This window comes from Propithecus coquereli, unplaced genomic scaffold (assembly GCF_000956105.1).
Source record: "Propithecus coquereli isolate 6110/MARCELLA unplaced genomic scaffold, Pcoq_1.0 Scaffold862, whole genome shotgun sequence".
NCBI lineage: Eukaryota > Metazoa > Chordata > Mammalia > Primates > Indriidae > Propithecus > Propithecus coquereli.
In genome coordinates, this window is record NW_012154863.1 from 80760 (window position 1) to 95670 (window position 14911).

Here is a 14911-nt window from a genome sequence, read left to right on the forward strand (position 1 = left end):
TTGAGGCCAAGAGTTGAAATCAGCCTGGGTAACATAGTGAGACCCTGTCTCTATAAAAAAATAGAAGTTCCAGGCTGCAGTGAGCTACGTGATGAAGCCACTGCACTCCAGCCAGGGTGACAGGGTGAGACCCTGTCTCCAAAAAAATGAAAAATAAAAAATAAATTAATCAGAAAGAAAAAGACCAACAGACCACTCAGTTATTAGAGTAATCAGATATGAACTATGACTAGTGTGCTGAAGAAAACAGATGACAAGATGGACAGTTATACCTGAGAACTCTAAAAAACAACCAAACAGAATTTCTAGGACTGAAATTAAGAACTCATGAGATAAGTAATAGATGAGACCCAGAAGAAGAGAGGGTCAGTAACCTAAAAGCAAAGAAGGGTGTAAAATACGGAGAAGCGCACATGCACTGAGACGAGGTGAAGGAGGCTGATGGACAGTGAGGAGGCCTCGAGGGGAGCAGAGGGGTAAAGGCAGCATTTCCTGCTATAACGGGGCATTATGATCAATAAACAGATGGACACAAAGACAGATACACCCACATACACTGTTATAAAACTGCTAAAAAACAAAAAAAGAAAAAATCTTAGAAGCTGCCAGAGAAAAGATACATCTCAAAGAAATGACGATAGGCCCCACAGCTGCCCTCCTAGGAGAGACGGTGGAGGCCAGACACCGAGAGAACCTGTAGGTGCAGGAGGAACAGAGCGGCAAGCCTGGAGTTCTGTACCCGTGGAAAAAGCCCTATAAAAAGGAAAGGGAAACAAAGACACATCCAGGCAAACAAAAACTAAGAAAATTCACCACAGCAGACCCATGTCCTAGGAAATATTCGAGGGAATTCCTCATGTAGAAAAAAATAATCAGGATGGAAACACAGAAATGCGGGGAGGAAGGAATGCCAGTGAGGAGGGTAAAAATGCAGATGCCTATAAATAAGCTCGGGGTGGTGGAAAAAAAAAAAAAACACAACGCCACAGGGGGCAGAGGGGGGTTCAGGTTGTAAATGGAGCCCAGGTGTCTTTGGGTGCCAGCACTGACAGGGAAGGTAGCAGCTGGCTGCAAACTCTAGGAAACTACTGTAGTAATTAATAAGTAATAATAAGCTAATGGAGGGGGTGAAATAATCTAAAAATACCTGACTAATCCAAAAGAAGGTAAGAAAGGAAGCAGATTAAGGAAAGAAAAGGAAAAAATAAAAAGGAAAGAGAGAAGGAATTAAGAAATGAAGTAACTGAGTAGAACATAGAACAGGTGGGACAAATAGAGAAAAAATATGGACTAACTACCCCAATTAAAAGATTGCCAGACCAGATCAAATCAATAACAGACACACTGTAAATATAAGGACTCAGGAAGCTTGAAAGTAAAAAGATGGAAGAAGGCCGGGCACAGTGGCTCACGCCTGTAATCCCAGCACTCTCGGAGGCCAAGGCAGGATGATCACTTGAGGTCAGGAGTTTGAGACCAGGCTGAGCAAGAGCAAGACCCCGTCTCTATAAAAAATAGAAAAATTAACTGGGCATGGTGAATCACACCTATAGCCCCAGGTACTCAGGAAGCTGAGGCAGGAAGATTGCTCAAGCCCAGGAGTTGGAGGTTGCTGTGAGCTATGATGACACCACAGCACTCTTGCTGGGGCAAAGAGTGAGACTCTGTCTCAAAAAAAAAAAAAAAAAAAAAGATCTGGAGCAAAATGCTGTGCTAAAAGATATTTATTGCAGTGTTGTTTGGGATAGCAAAAGATTAGCTAAAGTGTTGGTTGAATAAATCATGGTACATTCAACTATTGAAATGCCAGGCAGTCATTAAAATTCATCTTTTCAATGAATATTTAGTGACATGGGCGGCTCTCAGAATGTCATGCCAAGTGAAAACCTGTAAGGGCCATGTGATTCAATATTTACTACAGTAGAGACAGATATGCATGCACACACTCTGTGTGTACACACGCAGGACAGGGCGGGCAGAAATGCACAAACTGTCAAAGTCATGATCTGGGAGTGACAAGACTACTAGTGATCTTGTCTTCTTCTGTTTTGTATCTTCCAGAGTTTCTACAATGAGGATACACTGCTCATGTTATCAGGAAAAAAGGTAAAAACTCAGAGAAACAGAGCCAAGCCTGTTCGGTGGTGCCTCAGTGGCTCACCTTGTCGTCAGCCTTTATGGACCGCAGCCTCATGGTGAGCTGGAACCGCAGGAAGTTGTTGGTGCCGATGGACTGTAGCTCCAGCAGCTTGCATAATGCCACCAGCTGTGGCCGTGTTAGGTTATCCAGGGTTAACTCATCTTCAAATAATTTGGAAAAACGCAGGATTTCCTCATTGCTAGGTCTTTCCCCTGTCTCCCGGATCTGCAGAAGCAATCGCAGGTATTATTCACTGTGTGCGTGCGTGCGTGTGTGTGCGTGTGTGTGTGTGTGTGTATTCTCCTGGCTCCCTCCCTCCCCAGTTTCAGGCCCCACATCTGACCCTGGACCACCCACCTTTACCTATGCTCCTATTGGGAGCTGCCTACACATCCCAAAGACAAACTGCTGACTTCTGCTAGCACTAGGCAGCCACAGTCTGGGCTCACCTAGGGGTGATGCTGTGGGCTTTGCTGCAGGCAGGTATCATAGGTGGCATCTGAGCCAGCAGATCTGAGGCTGCTTCTACTGGGGGAGGCCCTGCTATGGAAATGGCTGTGGGGCAGCACCCTGGAACCCTGGTGCCAGGACCCCAGCTGCTTGGTGGCAGGGAAGAGGGCACACCTATGTGTACATACAAGATTCTGAGCATCAGGGGAGTGGGTGACCATTTCAAGCCCCTTTCTTGCTGGGACCCAACTTTTTTGCCCTTTAGGAAGAGGATTGAGCCCCACAGCTCAGACTACTTGAGGCTCTTTGGATGATTGTCTGCATGTCCTCCCACCCGATGGACAAGCCACCAGCTGTCTCTGCCCAGAGTTGGGCTGGGACGGTCCCTCACAGAGAGGACAGATGAGGGGGACCAGCCTGACTTAGTGCTCATCCCCAAAAGCTCCCCAAATCAAAATGATCCAAACTGCCTGTGCAGAACACCAACTCTAAGAAACGATTGCAGGTGTGCCCCTGTGGGGATGCCCTACACAGCATACCCCAATTCAGGTGACCATGAGCACATCCTTCTCAGGAGCTGGCGCCTCACAGTGACCCAGGAAAGGCAGGACCCGGTCCCCAGGCCCTCTGGCTTCCATCTTGCCAGCCCCTGGGCTTCTACAATGCTGCAGCCCCCATGGCTGTGCCCAGCTCCCTTCCACAGTGACAGTGGGAAGTGGCCATCTTTTCTGTAAAGGGCCATGTTGCAAATATTTCGGGCTGTGGCTGTGGGACCCGCTTGCCTCTGCACTGCAGCACAAAGACATCACAGATGGCACAGATAAGTAGCTGGAGCATCTGACCTCAGCTCTTGCTGCACCAGACACAGTCTTCTGACTCCAGAAAGTGGCACACATCCCTCAAGCTCAACGACCCTGGAACTATCATCCCTGTTGCGTCTTTGGGGACCCTTCCAGGGAACTCACCCTCTCCCATTCCCCACCTCATTGGCCACATGGCCACAGGAAAGCCTGGAGATCTGTTCCCTCTTTCTTCCCCTTCTGCCACACAGACCAGGCCTCTGACCAGCCCCTCAGGACCGTCCTGACTGACTCCAGTCAGGTGGTGAAGCCTAGCAGCAGAGCCCAACCTGACCACCCAGCACCTCACAAGTCCCGGTCTTAGGTCCCTCCTCTGTCAGATTCTACCACCTGGACTGTGGCAAAGTCACAAGACACGAGCAAGCAACTCTGAATGCCAGCGGGGCTCAGTCTAGACATAGCAGGTCCATCTCCCTGAGGACCCTGAGAGGCCTGACACACTGTAGCTGTCACTGGCCAAGGCTCTCGGTTAAATTCCTTGAAGGAACAGCCCACTCCTGCCTGGAACCCCACTCTCTGCGGGGCACAGCAAAAAAGACTAAAGAAAGGAAAGTGAGGAGAGCTCCCAGACAAGGCACAGCAGTACTCTGAGGCTCTAACCAGCCTCAGGTCAACAGGCTGAAGCCACAGGGCTCAGGAGCATCATGGTACCTTCTGGAAAAACACAGAGAAGTCTTTAGTGGCGCTGCCCTTGGCCGCCTTGTTCTTTAAGGCCATCTCCTCAATGGTGTCCTGGAGGAACTTGGCCAGCTCCAGCTTGACCCGAAGCTCCTTCTTCAGCCTCTCCTCCTGCAAGGGCAAAGAGAAGGCACTGTGCTCCAGCCCACCCTGCCCGCCCCTGCCAGCCCAGGCCACCCTGCCTCCCTGGAGGCTGTGGCTCAGGAGGGTGCTCCAACTCCTGAGACCATGACCCCAGCAAGAACAGCATCTCACACCTCCCCCTACACACTAGGAGAAACTTCACAAAACGCTTACTCTCATCTAAGTGCAATACATTCTGAAACTCTATTTCATGGTTTTAAAAAGTATGTGTGACCCTCTAGAGCAGAGGTTGGCAAAATTTTTCCATATAGGGCCAGACAGTAAAGCTTTTTGGCTTTGTGAACCATGTGGTCTGAAACAACTGCTTAAGTTTGCTAGTGACTCACAAAAGTGGCCACGGACCAGACACACGTGACTGGGCATGGCGGATCCCTGATCTGGCCTGTGGGCTATAGCCGACTGACCCTGCACTAGATGGATCTTGCAACCCATGAATGGGGTCTCACCTATCTAGAAAACCATATTTAAAACACATTTAAAGAGAAACAAATCTGAAGCACAGCATCCACTAAATGATTAGAGCACAGCAGAAGGATAACATGAAGACAACATAAAGCTTCCAAATAACACCTAAAACAGTGGTGGCAAACAAGGCAGCTATCCTAGTGAATTCTGGACTCATTTTGAAATGGGCTTGCTACCACAATGCCTCACCTTAATGGACTGGGTCTCAAATGTGGATGGCAACATGTTGGGGAAGAGCTTCACAGCCACGGGCAGCAGGAACTCCATGAATGGCACCACCACGAACACGAGGAAGGGCACCAGGCGGAAGAGGTCAGCGCAGATCCGGAGAAACTGGAGAGGCGGGACTCCATGAGTGTGGGACAGAGCAGGCATGGGGATGGGAGAGAGGGGTTTGAGCCTTTCTCCCACAATCATTTACAGGCACAACCACAGGCAGTGACTCAAAGGACTCTCTAAGGGCTCTAGTTTTAAAACCACTCAGCAGACATCTCCTGAAACCCGTTTCTTTCTCAAGGGTTCAAACCACATGCCAATGGCCTTCAGAGAAGCAGGTGTAGTGCTAACACCGTTGGCCACTGGGTGCTTTCAGCAATCCACTCCTGCAGGGACACTAGGCTGGGAGGTCAGCAGGCAACAGCAGAAGTTGAGCACTAGCATTGCTGGCGTGGCAGGAGGACAGCAGGGAAGGCTGGGCCATACCACCGGGCCCACAGGCTCTGCAGAGAGGACAGCTGATTGCACACTTCTCTCGTGTTCCCTTAGATGGTTAGATCTAAGACTATACTACAAAATAATCATTAGAAAAAACCCAAGTGTTTCACTGACATACACAAAACAATGTTTGATGCCATTAAAGAAAGACACAAGTTGAAATACTCAGAAATCCCCGTGAACCCTGAACAATCACTGCTGGCTTCCCGGGAAGCTCAACTTTCCCTTCGGTCCTACATTCTAGGCTCATAGGAACCAAGAAAACATCTTCATATCCATGCTATCATTTGTACTGCCACTGATTCCTTAATTAATTTGATGTTCTTTAGAAGAGTGACATCATTTCTATTAATAGAAAGGTCCTCACTTTGGGCCTGTCTGAAGTCTCTCCATGATTAGGTGCAGGAGATATGCCTGCTGGATGCTGTCCCCTCCTCAGGTGTCACAGTGTCCACCAGTCATTCAGTGGTGTTCACTGAGGTCGCCTGGTCAAGGCGTTCTATGCAGCGTCCGTGTTTCCACTTGTGAAATAAGGGAGAATCCTGCCTTCTTGCATATTCATTTTTCTATATTATCTAAATGCACTCTAAATTATTATCAAAATGCACTCATGGATTCCTATTTTTTTTACTTATTTACAATTTACTCCTGCCTTTAGTCTTGAATGGTGCCAGATTTAGACAGGGAAAGACCCTGTCCCTGACCCTTAAAGTTGGCACCTGTGTTTTTTGATATTCTCTAGTAATTTTTTTCAGCAGTTCTATTGAGGTATAATTTACATGCCACAACATTCACCCATTTTAAGTGTATAATTCACTAATTTTTGGTAAATCTAGAGATTGTGAAACCATCATCAAAATCCAGATTTATAACATTTTTTCACACCAAAAAGTTCCATTGTGTTCATTTGTAATTTATCTCCATTCCCATCCCCAGCCCTAGCCAGGCATGATTAAATTTCTTTTTTTTTTTTTTTTTAGACAGAGTCTCACTCTTTTGCCCGGGCTAGAGTGCCGTGGCGTCAGCTTAGCTCACAGCAACCTCAAACTCCTGGGCTCAAGAGATCCTCCTGCCTCAGCCTCCTGAGTAGCTGGGACCACAGGCACGTGCCACCATGCCCGGCTAATTTTTTCTACGTATTTTTAGTTGTCCGATTAATTTCTTTCTAAGTTTAGTAGAGACGGGGTCTCATTCTTGCTCAGGCTAGTCCCAGTCTCAAATTCTTGAGCTCAAGCAATCCTCCCGCCTTAGCCTCCCCGAGTGCTAGGATTACAGGTGTGAGCCACTGCGCCCGGCCATGATTAAATTTCTGTTTCTACGAATTTGGCTTCTCTGGACACTTCGTATACACAACCATGATACATTCTGAGTCTGGCTTCTGTTATGAGGCATGTAAGTATTTAGGATGCAACGTCCTCTTGATAACCTGGGCCCTTTACCACCAGGACATGGCCGTCTTTATGCCTGGCAACACTCTGTTCTGAAATCTACTTTATGTGATACTAATTGTGGTCATGTCAGCCCTCTTTTGACTAGCATTAGCACAATTTACCTTTTTCATCCTTTTATTTTTAATTTTTTTTTCCCTCTCCTGAAATAATGCAATTTAATCTTTTTTACTATTGTTTTTGTTTTTTTTGTTTTAAGACGGAGTCTCGCTCTCTTGCCCGGGCTAGAGTGCTGTGGCGTCAGCTTAGCTCACAGCAACCTCAAACTCCTGGGCTCAAGTGATCCTCCTGCCTCAGCCTCCTGAGTAGCCAGGACTACAGACACTACATCGGCTATTTTCTATTTTTTGTAGAGACAGGGTCTTGCTCTTGCTCAGGCTGGTGTCAAACTCCTAGGCTCGAGCAATCCTCCCACCTCTCAGCCTCCTGGAGTGCTAGGATTCCAGGCGTGAGCCACCGCACCAGCCTTTAATCTATTTGTGTCTTTGTATTTATGATGTTTCTTATAGATTGCATTTAATTGGGTCTTGCTTTTTCATCCAATCTGACAATCTCAACCATTGATTAATAAAACTGAAAAAGAAAAACCATTTGATCTAAATAGATGCAGAAAAAGCATTTGACAAAAAATCCAAAATTTATTCCTGGTAAAAACTTCAATGGAATTTACCAAAAAAGCCACTAAAACTAATAACTGATTTGTTAAGTCTGCAAGATATTAAGATTGACATATAAAAATCAATTGTATTCCCATATACTAGCAATTAACAATTGGAAACTAAAATTTTAAAAATTCCATTTACTCACAATTGCCAAAAGGTAGAAGCAACGCAAGCAAGTGTCCACCGACAGATGGATACACAAAAGGTGGTCTATTCATACAATGGAATATTAATCATATACTCCAACATAGATGATCCTTGAAGACATTATCCTAAGTGAAGTAAGCAGTCACAGAAGAACAAATCCCACGATTCCACTTACATGAGGTCCCTAGAGTCGTCAAATCCACAGAGACAGAGTCCAACAGCAGCCGCTGGGGGCTAGAGGGTCAGCACTGACCCTGCTTGCTGTTTCCCTGACCTTGTCACTTTAAAGCATCGTGCTGCAGCATCCTCCCCTGTGTCCTGGGGGCCAGAAACACCTCTTCCCCTGACTACCACAGGACTTTGGGGCCCAGTATGTGAGCACAGAAAGACTTCCCAAATGCCCCTATTCCACATTGACCTTCACAGACATGCTTGCTGCTCTCTACTTAACATGGTCAGCAAGCATCCAACAGTTACCTAAAGTTAAATCACCACATTTCAAATGTATCTTCCACTTAAACAATATTCATACCAATTTTATTTACTTATTTTATAATTTCTTACACTGTTTTCCTTTGCTGTAATTATAATTTTAAGAATCACTTTCCTATAATTATCAGGACCGGTAACATTCTGTTCAAATAAATTGCCTATAAGACCCCAAACCAAGAAAAACCAGGATATCTACACAAGCCCTCATCTTAATGCTGATGACAGGCCCTGCCAGCACCATCTGCTCCAACTCTTCCTTTCTTTCCTTAAAGTCTCATCTCCTTCAATGAAATGGCAAAACCCCGAGCTCTGACAGAAGAAAAGGAAGTAAGGATAGAGGGACGAGTGTCATCTCCTAAATCAACCACAGCCAGCGCCTAGCACCCACCAGTGCATGACTCTGAACTCCTACTGCAACCCTCTTCTTCACACTATTGATTGGCCCCCTTTTAAAACATCCCTTGGGAAATTCCAGCCAGTTAAACAAAAAAGACCTATGTTCTCAGTGATGTATAAAACTAGAAGCCTGAGGCCAGGCGCGGTGGCTCACGCCTGTAATCCTAGCACTCTGGGAGGCCGAGGCGGGCGGATTGTTTGAGCTCAGGAGTTCGAAACCAGCCTGAGCAAGAGCAAGACCCCGTCTCTACTAAAAATACAAAGAAATTAATTGGACAACTAAAAATATATAGAAAAAATAGCCGGACATGGTGGCGCATGCCTGTAGTCCCAGCTACTCGGGAGGCTGAGGCAGGAGGATCGCTTGAGCCCAGGAGTTTGAGGTTGCTGTGAGATAGGCTGACGCCATGGCACTCTAGCCCGGGCAACACAGTGAGACTCTGTCTCAAAAAAAAAAAACAAAAAACAAAAAACAAAAAACTAGAAGCCTGAGTTACTCTCCTAAGTAACAGTTAATTAACAAGATGCATTAAAGTAAAGTCTTTCCTCTCCACTGAGGAATCCCTCATTCGTTGACTCTGAGCAGGCTGTGTGAGGGAAAGGCCACCTCTGCACCTATCTGTTGGGGCCCCTAGCACCAGTGTTAGCACACGGAGAGCTGGAACTTGAGCTGCCCCCATTACCTGGGACTCTCCATGAAGAGAGCTGGGAGAGAAGGGGGAAGAGTTAGACTGTGACTATAATTATTTCACATACAAACGAAGAGGGGCCCAGAGGGATGTGGCAGGATCACCTATTTCTGAACACATATCTTTTGGAAAGTGCTCCCTAATAATGCTCAGGGTGTGAGAAGTCCAACGCAGAGAGCCCAGCCAGCACTCCATGCTCACCACACACCCTCCTGAGTCTCTCACTCGTTCTGAGCAGGATGCAAGGAAACGCCCCAGACAGGTTCGGGAAGCTACCCCTGCTGCAACAAAAACACTGTGCCTGTGACCACCACGCTGTAGATATTTCCAGCAAAGCAATTAGAAGAACATCCTACCACTACGTTTGTCAAACGCTGACATTTAAAACTAAAGCAGATGATTGCACAGCACCTCCCAAACCCACATCTTTACGTGCATCTAACATTGAGGGTCTTGATATCCTGTTGGTAGACGCTGAGATTATTTATCAACTAGAACATTTATTGAAACATGGACTGCATATTATTTTCTAAAATGGACCTTTTGTAAAACACACCAGGCAATAAAAGAACTTCTTAAATGTTTATAAACACAAAAGCAGAATTACAAATGCTGTTGTTGTGCAGCACATTTCAGCACTGTACGATTGTCTTTTTTTTTTGAGACAGAGTCACATTCTGTTGTCTGGGCTAGAGTGCAGTGGAGTCATCATAGCTCACTGCAGCCTCAAACTCCTGGGCTCAAGCGATCCTCCTGCCTCAGCCTCCTGGGTAGCTGGGACTACAGGCGCACAATGTAACACCCAGCTAATTTTTCTATTTTTAGTAAAGACAGGATCTCACTCTTGCTCAGGCTGGTCTTCAACTCCTGAGCTCAAGCAATCCTCCCGCCTCAGCCTCCCAGAGTGCTAGGATTACAGGTATGAGCCACCGTGCTGGCCACAGTTGTCTTTAAAAAGGTAAAAGCCACTGCTGAAACAGATGATCAGCAAGCAGTACACTAGTAGATTTCAAACATGAAACCTGAAAGGAACAAGCTCGTTTTCTTCTGGTGTGTAGACAGTAAAACAAAGACTCTGAGTTTGTAAACAGTCACTGATGTCCCCAAAGTGCTGAGATGCAGTAACTCCAGTGGATAAAGTCGGCCCCAGTGTCCCTCTCACCCTGTTGGGGGGCCAGGCAGGGACACTAGAATCCTATCTCCTGCCTAGAAGAGCAGCTGGCCTGGAGTGGAGGTGCCTCAGGCCCTTGATGGAGTCAATGGCACCTAAGTTCCACTGAAGGAGGTCACCAAGTCCAAGGGGACTGAGTGACATAACAGCTCCCCTTCCATAAGGAGAGATGTGGCTGACAAGTACTAAGCACTCTTGTCAGAATTAGCGCTTACAGATGTCTACCTGTATTAAGAGAGTAAGCCATTTTCTATTTATGCAAGTTTATTTCCCATGTGCAAGTACCCCGCCAGACTGGAATGGACATGTAAACACACAGGCACAATAGCCAGCAATCACAGGGCACCTGAGCACATCCTGCCAGCATGGAGCCCTCAGGCCTCGTCTTTGTGGTGCTGCCTAGTGCTCTTGTAGGAGAGGCCTGACAGGGAGGCGCTGGAGTGGGGACGGCCAGCACACAGGCTCCACACATGCCCACTGCCATGGGAGAGCACAGGAGCCAGGGCACATAGGCAGGGAGGGCTGCTGGGAGGGCTCTGGCTCCCCCTAAGAAGGACGAGCCCCCCCCCAAGGGCACGGAGCATGAGCCAACTTCCTTTTGCAAAAGACCGTTCTTGCTGGTATGTGGAGGCAGACAGCAGGGGAGTTCTCTGACCACAGCCCAGGGCAGGATGCAGTACAGGCCGTGCGGGGTGGTCAGATCTGGGTATATTTAAAGGCAGATCAACAAGAGTCTGGAGGGTTAGCTACACACCATGGGAGCGAGTGAAGGGTTGGGGGTATAGGTCTCAAACAATAAACAAACGCAAACTCATCCAGAGGGACATGCATAGCCCTATACACAGACCTCGAAGCAATGAGAGAGGAAAGGCCGTCCACAGCAACAGAGACACAACTGCATGGACGTGGAAGGCTTAACAGGAAACAGAGAGGCCAAAAGCCAGGGCACCCAAGCACCGACAGAAAACAGATGTGTGGGCCAAAAACTGCTGGCAGAAGGGACTGAGCACACCAGCACTACAATTCAGTACTGCTATTTTGTGGGAAGTTTACTTTTTTGCAAGTTTTGCTGATTTTTCCTTTATCAAACAAAAAGCAAGCAAATATTTTAAAACTTACAAGGTGAAACAAAGAAGAGCTGAGCCGTCCCCATTACCTGCCTGCGCTCCCGGCGAGTCAGGGTGTGTCCATTGAGGATCCGCCAGAGCATGCGCGCTGCAATCTTGGTGTCAATCCAGAGCAGGCGGAAGCCGTGGTAGTAGTGCTTCAGCTCGTCCAGCACCCTCTGCCCGAGAGACTTCTTAACTGCCACCTCTGCCGGGGGGCTGTATACTGGTCCCCCTTCCTCCAGCTTCTTGTTCTTGTCCTTTAAGGACTTGAGGGACTTCTCTACCACAGAGTCATCGCCAAGGCAGGGCGACGAGTGCCAACCTTGCACAGGAAGGCACCGAGGTCCTGCGACAACCAAACCCACTGTGGCGGGAGTCCATGGTGCTCTTGCCACCATGTGCAAGCACTCCAGCCTCGGAGTCCAACAGCCAAGGTGACTGCCTCTGAGAGAAAGGTACACAGGGTGGCCCGGAGCACAGCAGCCAAACGGAACATTCCTGGAAAAAGGAAAACAGCAATAAGAGCCAGCACTTGCCTTTGACCACTCAGCACCAAATACCAAAAAGAACAACAAAAACTACATGCCACCACACAGGGTCACAACCACATACACATCCGCCACAGACACATCTGATGTCTGAAACGCCCCGGGGAGCCCTTCCGAAAGGGCTTGTGTGGGAGTCCAGGACAGTGTGTGGTCCAGCTGTCCTGCCCCTCATCCACCGGTGGGGCAGGTCAGACGTGCGTGCAACCAGCAAAAGCTGGATTCCCAGACTTGACACAACCTCTGGGCGGGTCTCTGGGGGCCCACTCCCAATGACTGAGGGAGGTATGGTGCACTACTTTGGGATTTGGGGGTGGGGTGGGGTGCAGAGCAAGGAGTATGTTGAGTTTGGAGGTCCTCTCCCCTACCAGGTGACTTTCTGTAAAGATCTGTGACTCTTGAGCAAGTCCTGAAAATCTGCAAATCAGTGAGGATGTGCCCATTAGTAGACGCAGACCTGTGTGCCAGCTGACTACAGGCACCAGCACCAGATGGCAAAATCCAAAGAATAAAGCCCAAGGTTCACTTCCTCCTCTGCTGCCCACTCCATCTGGCCCCAGTAGGCCCCAGCCAGAGTCCTGCAGCTATTCCCAGCCTAGGTGGCCCCAGCTCACACCTTGGCTTCCCTTAGGCCTCCCTGACCACCTCACCACCCACTCTGCCCTCGCATCTACAACACTCTCTTCCTGCATGCTGCATGTGTCTTGCCCAGCACCTGGCTGTTGTAGAGATGAGGTTCACACTGTGCCCACCATACTTGCTCTCTCTCCAACGGAATGCAGGCTCCATAAGGGCTGGGGAGCCGGCATGAGGCCTCATAGGCCACAGTGGGAAGCTGTCACTTAAAAATCTTAGGCCCTGGCCGGGCGCGGTGGCTCACGCCTGTAATCCTAGCTCTCTGGGAGGCCGAGGCGGGCGGATTGTTTGAGCTCAGGAGTTCGAAACCACCCTGAGCAAGAGCAAGACCCCGTCTCTACTAAAATTAGAAAGAAATTAATTGGACAACTAAAAATATATAGAAAAAATTAGCCGGGCACGGTGGCACATGCCTGTAGTCCCAGCTACTCGGGAGGCTGAGGCAGGAGGATCGCTTGAGCCCAGGAGTTTGAGGTTGCTGTGAGCTACGATGACGCCATGGCACTCTAGCCGGGACAACACAGTGAGACTCTGTCTCAAAAAAAAAAAAAAAAAATCTTAGGCCCTTCTTTGTCCACACGGCCCACAGGACTGCTAAGCCCCACGCAGCCAGAGCAGGCCAGTCCACTGCTCTGGGCCCCAGGCAGCTGCCTACTTGGTGTCCACCCACAAAACAACGGTGAGAGGAAGGCCGCTGCAGCCTGAGCTCCCTCAGTATGAACTGTGTCTGGCCCAGAGCCCAGGGTCTATGCGTGATGCAGCTCAGTGCTGTGATGCCAATTACAGCCTAATACTGATACAATCAACCTGTACGATGCTCTTTCAGGTTCATAATCTCCTGTTCATCACATCTTCATATTAGAAGCTTCTCCCCATGCTCGTGCACAAACCCACCCCGTATGGCTACAGGCTCACCTTCAGACCTTGTTTCAGTGGCCATGTGTGCCGTGTAAGCTGGCACACCCAGCTTCTCCCCACCTCCACTTCGTCTCTCTGCACTTGGCTTGACACCAGCAGTGAGGGCCTAAGCTCTGGAGCAGACTGTCCAAGCTCAGATTCTGGCTCCACTACTTACTACTTGTGTGACCTTGACCAAGTAACTTAACCTCTCTGTGCTCTGGAAGCTGACTTTGTAAATACATGTGTTAATATATACCAAGTACCACAACGGTGCCCGGTGCACAGCAACACCTACCACACAAGTGGCAACCTTGATTGCCACCCCATCGCAGGAATGGAGAAGCCACCAGTCGGGGCTGGGGACAAGGTAGGAAATCTCCAATTCTGGTGTTCATTTCACAGATGGGGACTCTGCAGGACCAGCAGGCACATGCCTGTCTTAGCTCACAGCCTGTAGTGGGCAGTGCAGAGCACTGCCAGCCTGGAGTGGTTCAGGGCACAGAACATGCCAGGATCAGAAGTCCAAGCTGCTGGGGCTGAACTCTGAAGCCAGTCGTTGGCTGGGCCCCACCTCCTAAGAACTTTCCCAGGTTTAAAATCTTCCCTCTACTACAGAAACACAAACCTAACACTGACCTCATGGAGAAGTTCTGAAGATGAAGGGATGAGACGTGGAAAGTGACTAGTGGACACTACTATAGGCTGGTAAAGACAGGGAGGCCCAGGGACCCCCCCACACTTCAGTCTGTCTTGCCCAGTTCAAGGCTCTCTCCAAGCCCCTGCCCGGCCCCACCCACCATGTCTCCAGGTTCCTCCCAGCTGGGAAGGGGCCCTTGACTCCATGCTGTCCTGAGTCTCAGTGTCGTGGAGGGCCAGACCGCACAGAATGTAGCACAGCCCTCTCGCGCTCAGGCTGCTGTTGGGCCACTTGCCGGCCTCCTGACAATGGCCAGTTTCCTGCCTTCTGTGCCGTGGCTCCTCAAGTGCAGGCGTTGACAGTGCTCACACCCAGGATCAAATGTGACCTCTCATCGCCAAGCCTAAGTATGCCACTTTCCACCCTAAATTAGCTAGAAGGCATGACGTTCACAGTGGGACGGTGCCAACAGGCAAAGACCAAGACATGTAAAAACAGACTCGGCAGGCCGGGCACGGTGGCCCACGCCTGTAATCCTAGTTCTCTGGGAGGCCGAGGCGGGCGGATTGTTTGAGCTTAGGCGTTCGAGACCAGCCTGAGCAAGAGCGAGACCCCGTCTCTACTAAAA

The 14911-nt window shown here is 48.8% G+C and overlaps 1 protein-coding gene across 2 annotated transcripts in view; it reads right to left on the reverse strand.

Annotated features, from left to right (window-relative positions):
* The window catches only part of LETM1 (leucine zipper-EF-hand containing transmembrane protein 1), a 48807-nt gene that overhangs the window by 26091 nt on the left and 7805 nt on the right, over positions 1 to 14911 (reverse strand). For both annotated transcript variants that reach the window (XM_012664160.1, XM_012664159.1), the window contains exons 3-6: positions 11613 to 12063; positions 4927 to 5070; positions 4102 to 4239; positions 2162 to 2365 (exon numbers count right to left, since the gene is read on the reverse strand). In XM_012664160.1, the coding sequence (XP_012519614.1) occupies positions 2162 to 2365; positions 4102 to 4239; positions 4927 to 5070; positions 11613 to 12063 (937 nt within the window). The remainder of the gene's footprint in view (positions 1 to 2161; positions 2366 to 4101; positions 4240 to 4926; positions 5071 to 11612; positions 12064 to 14911) is intronic.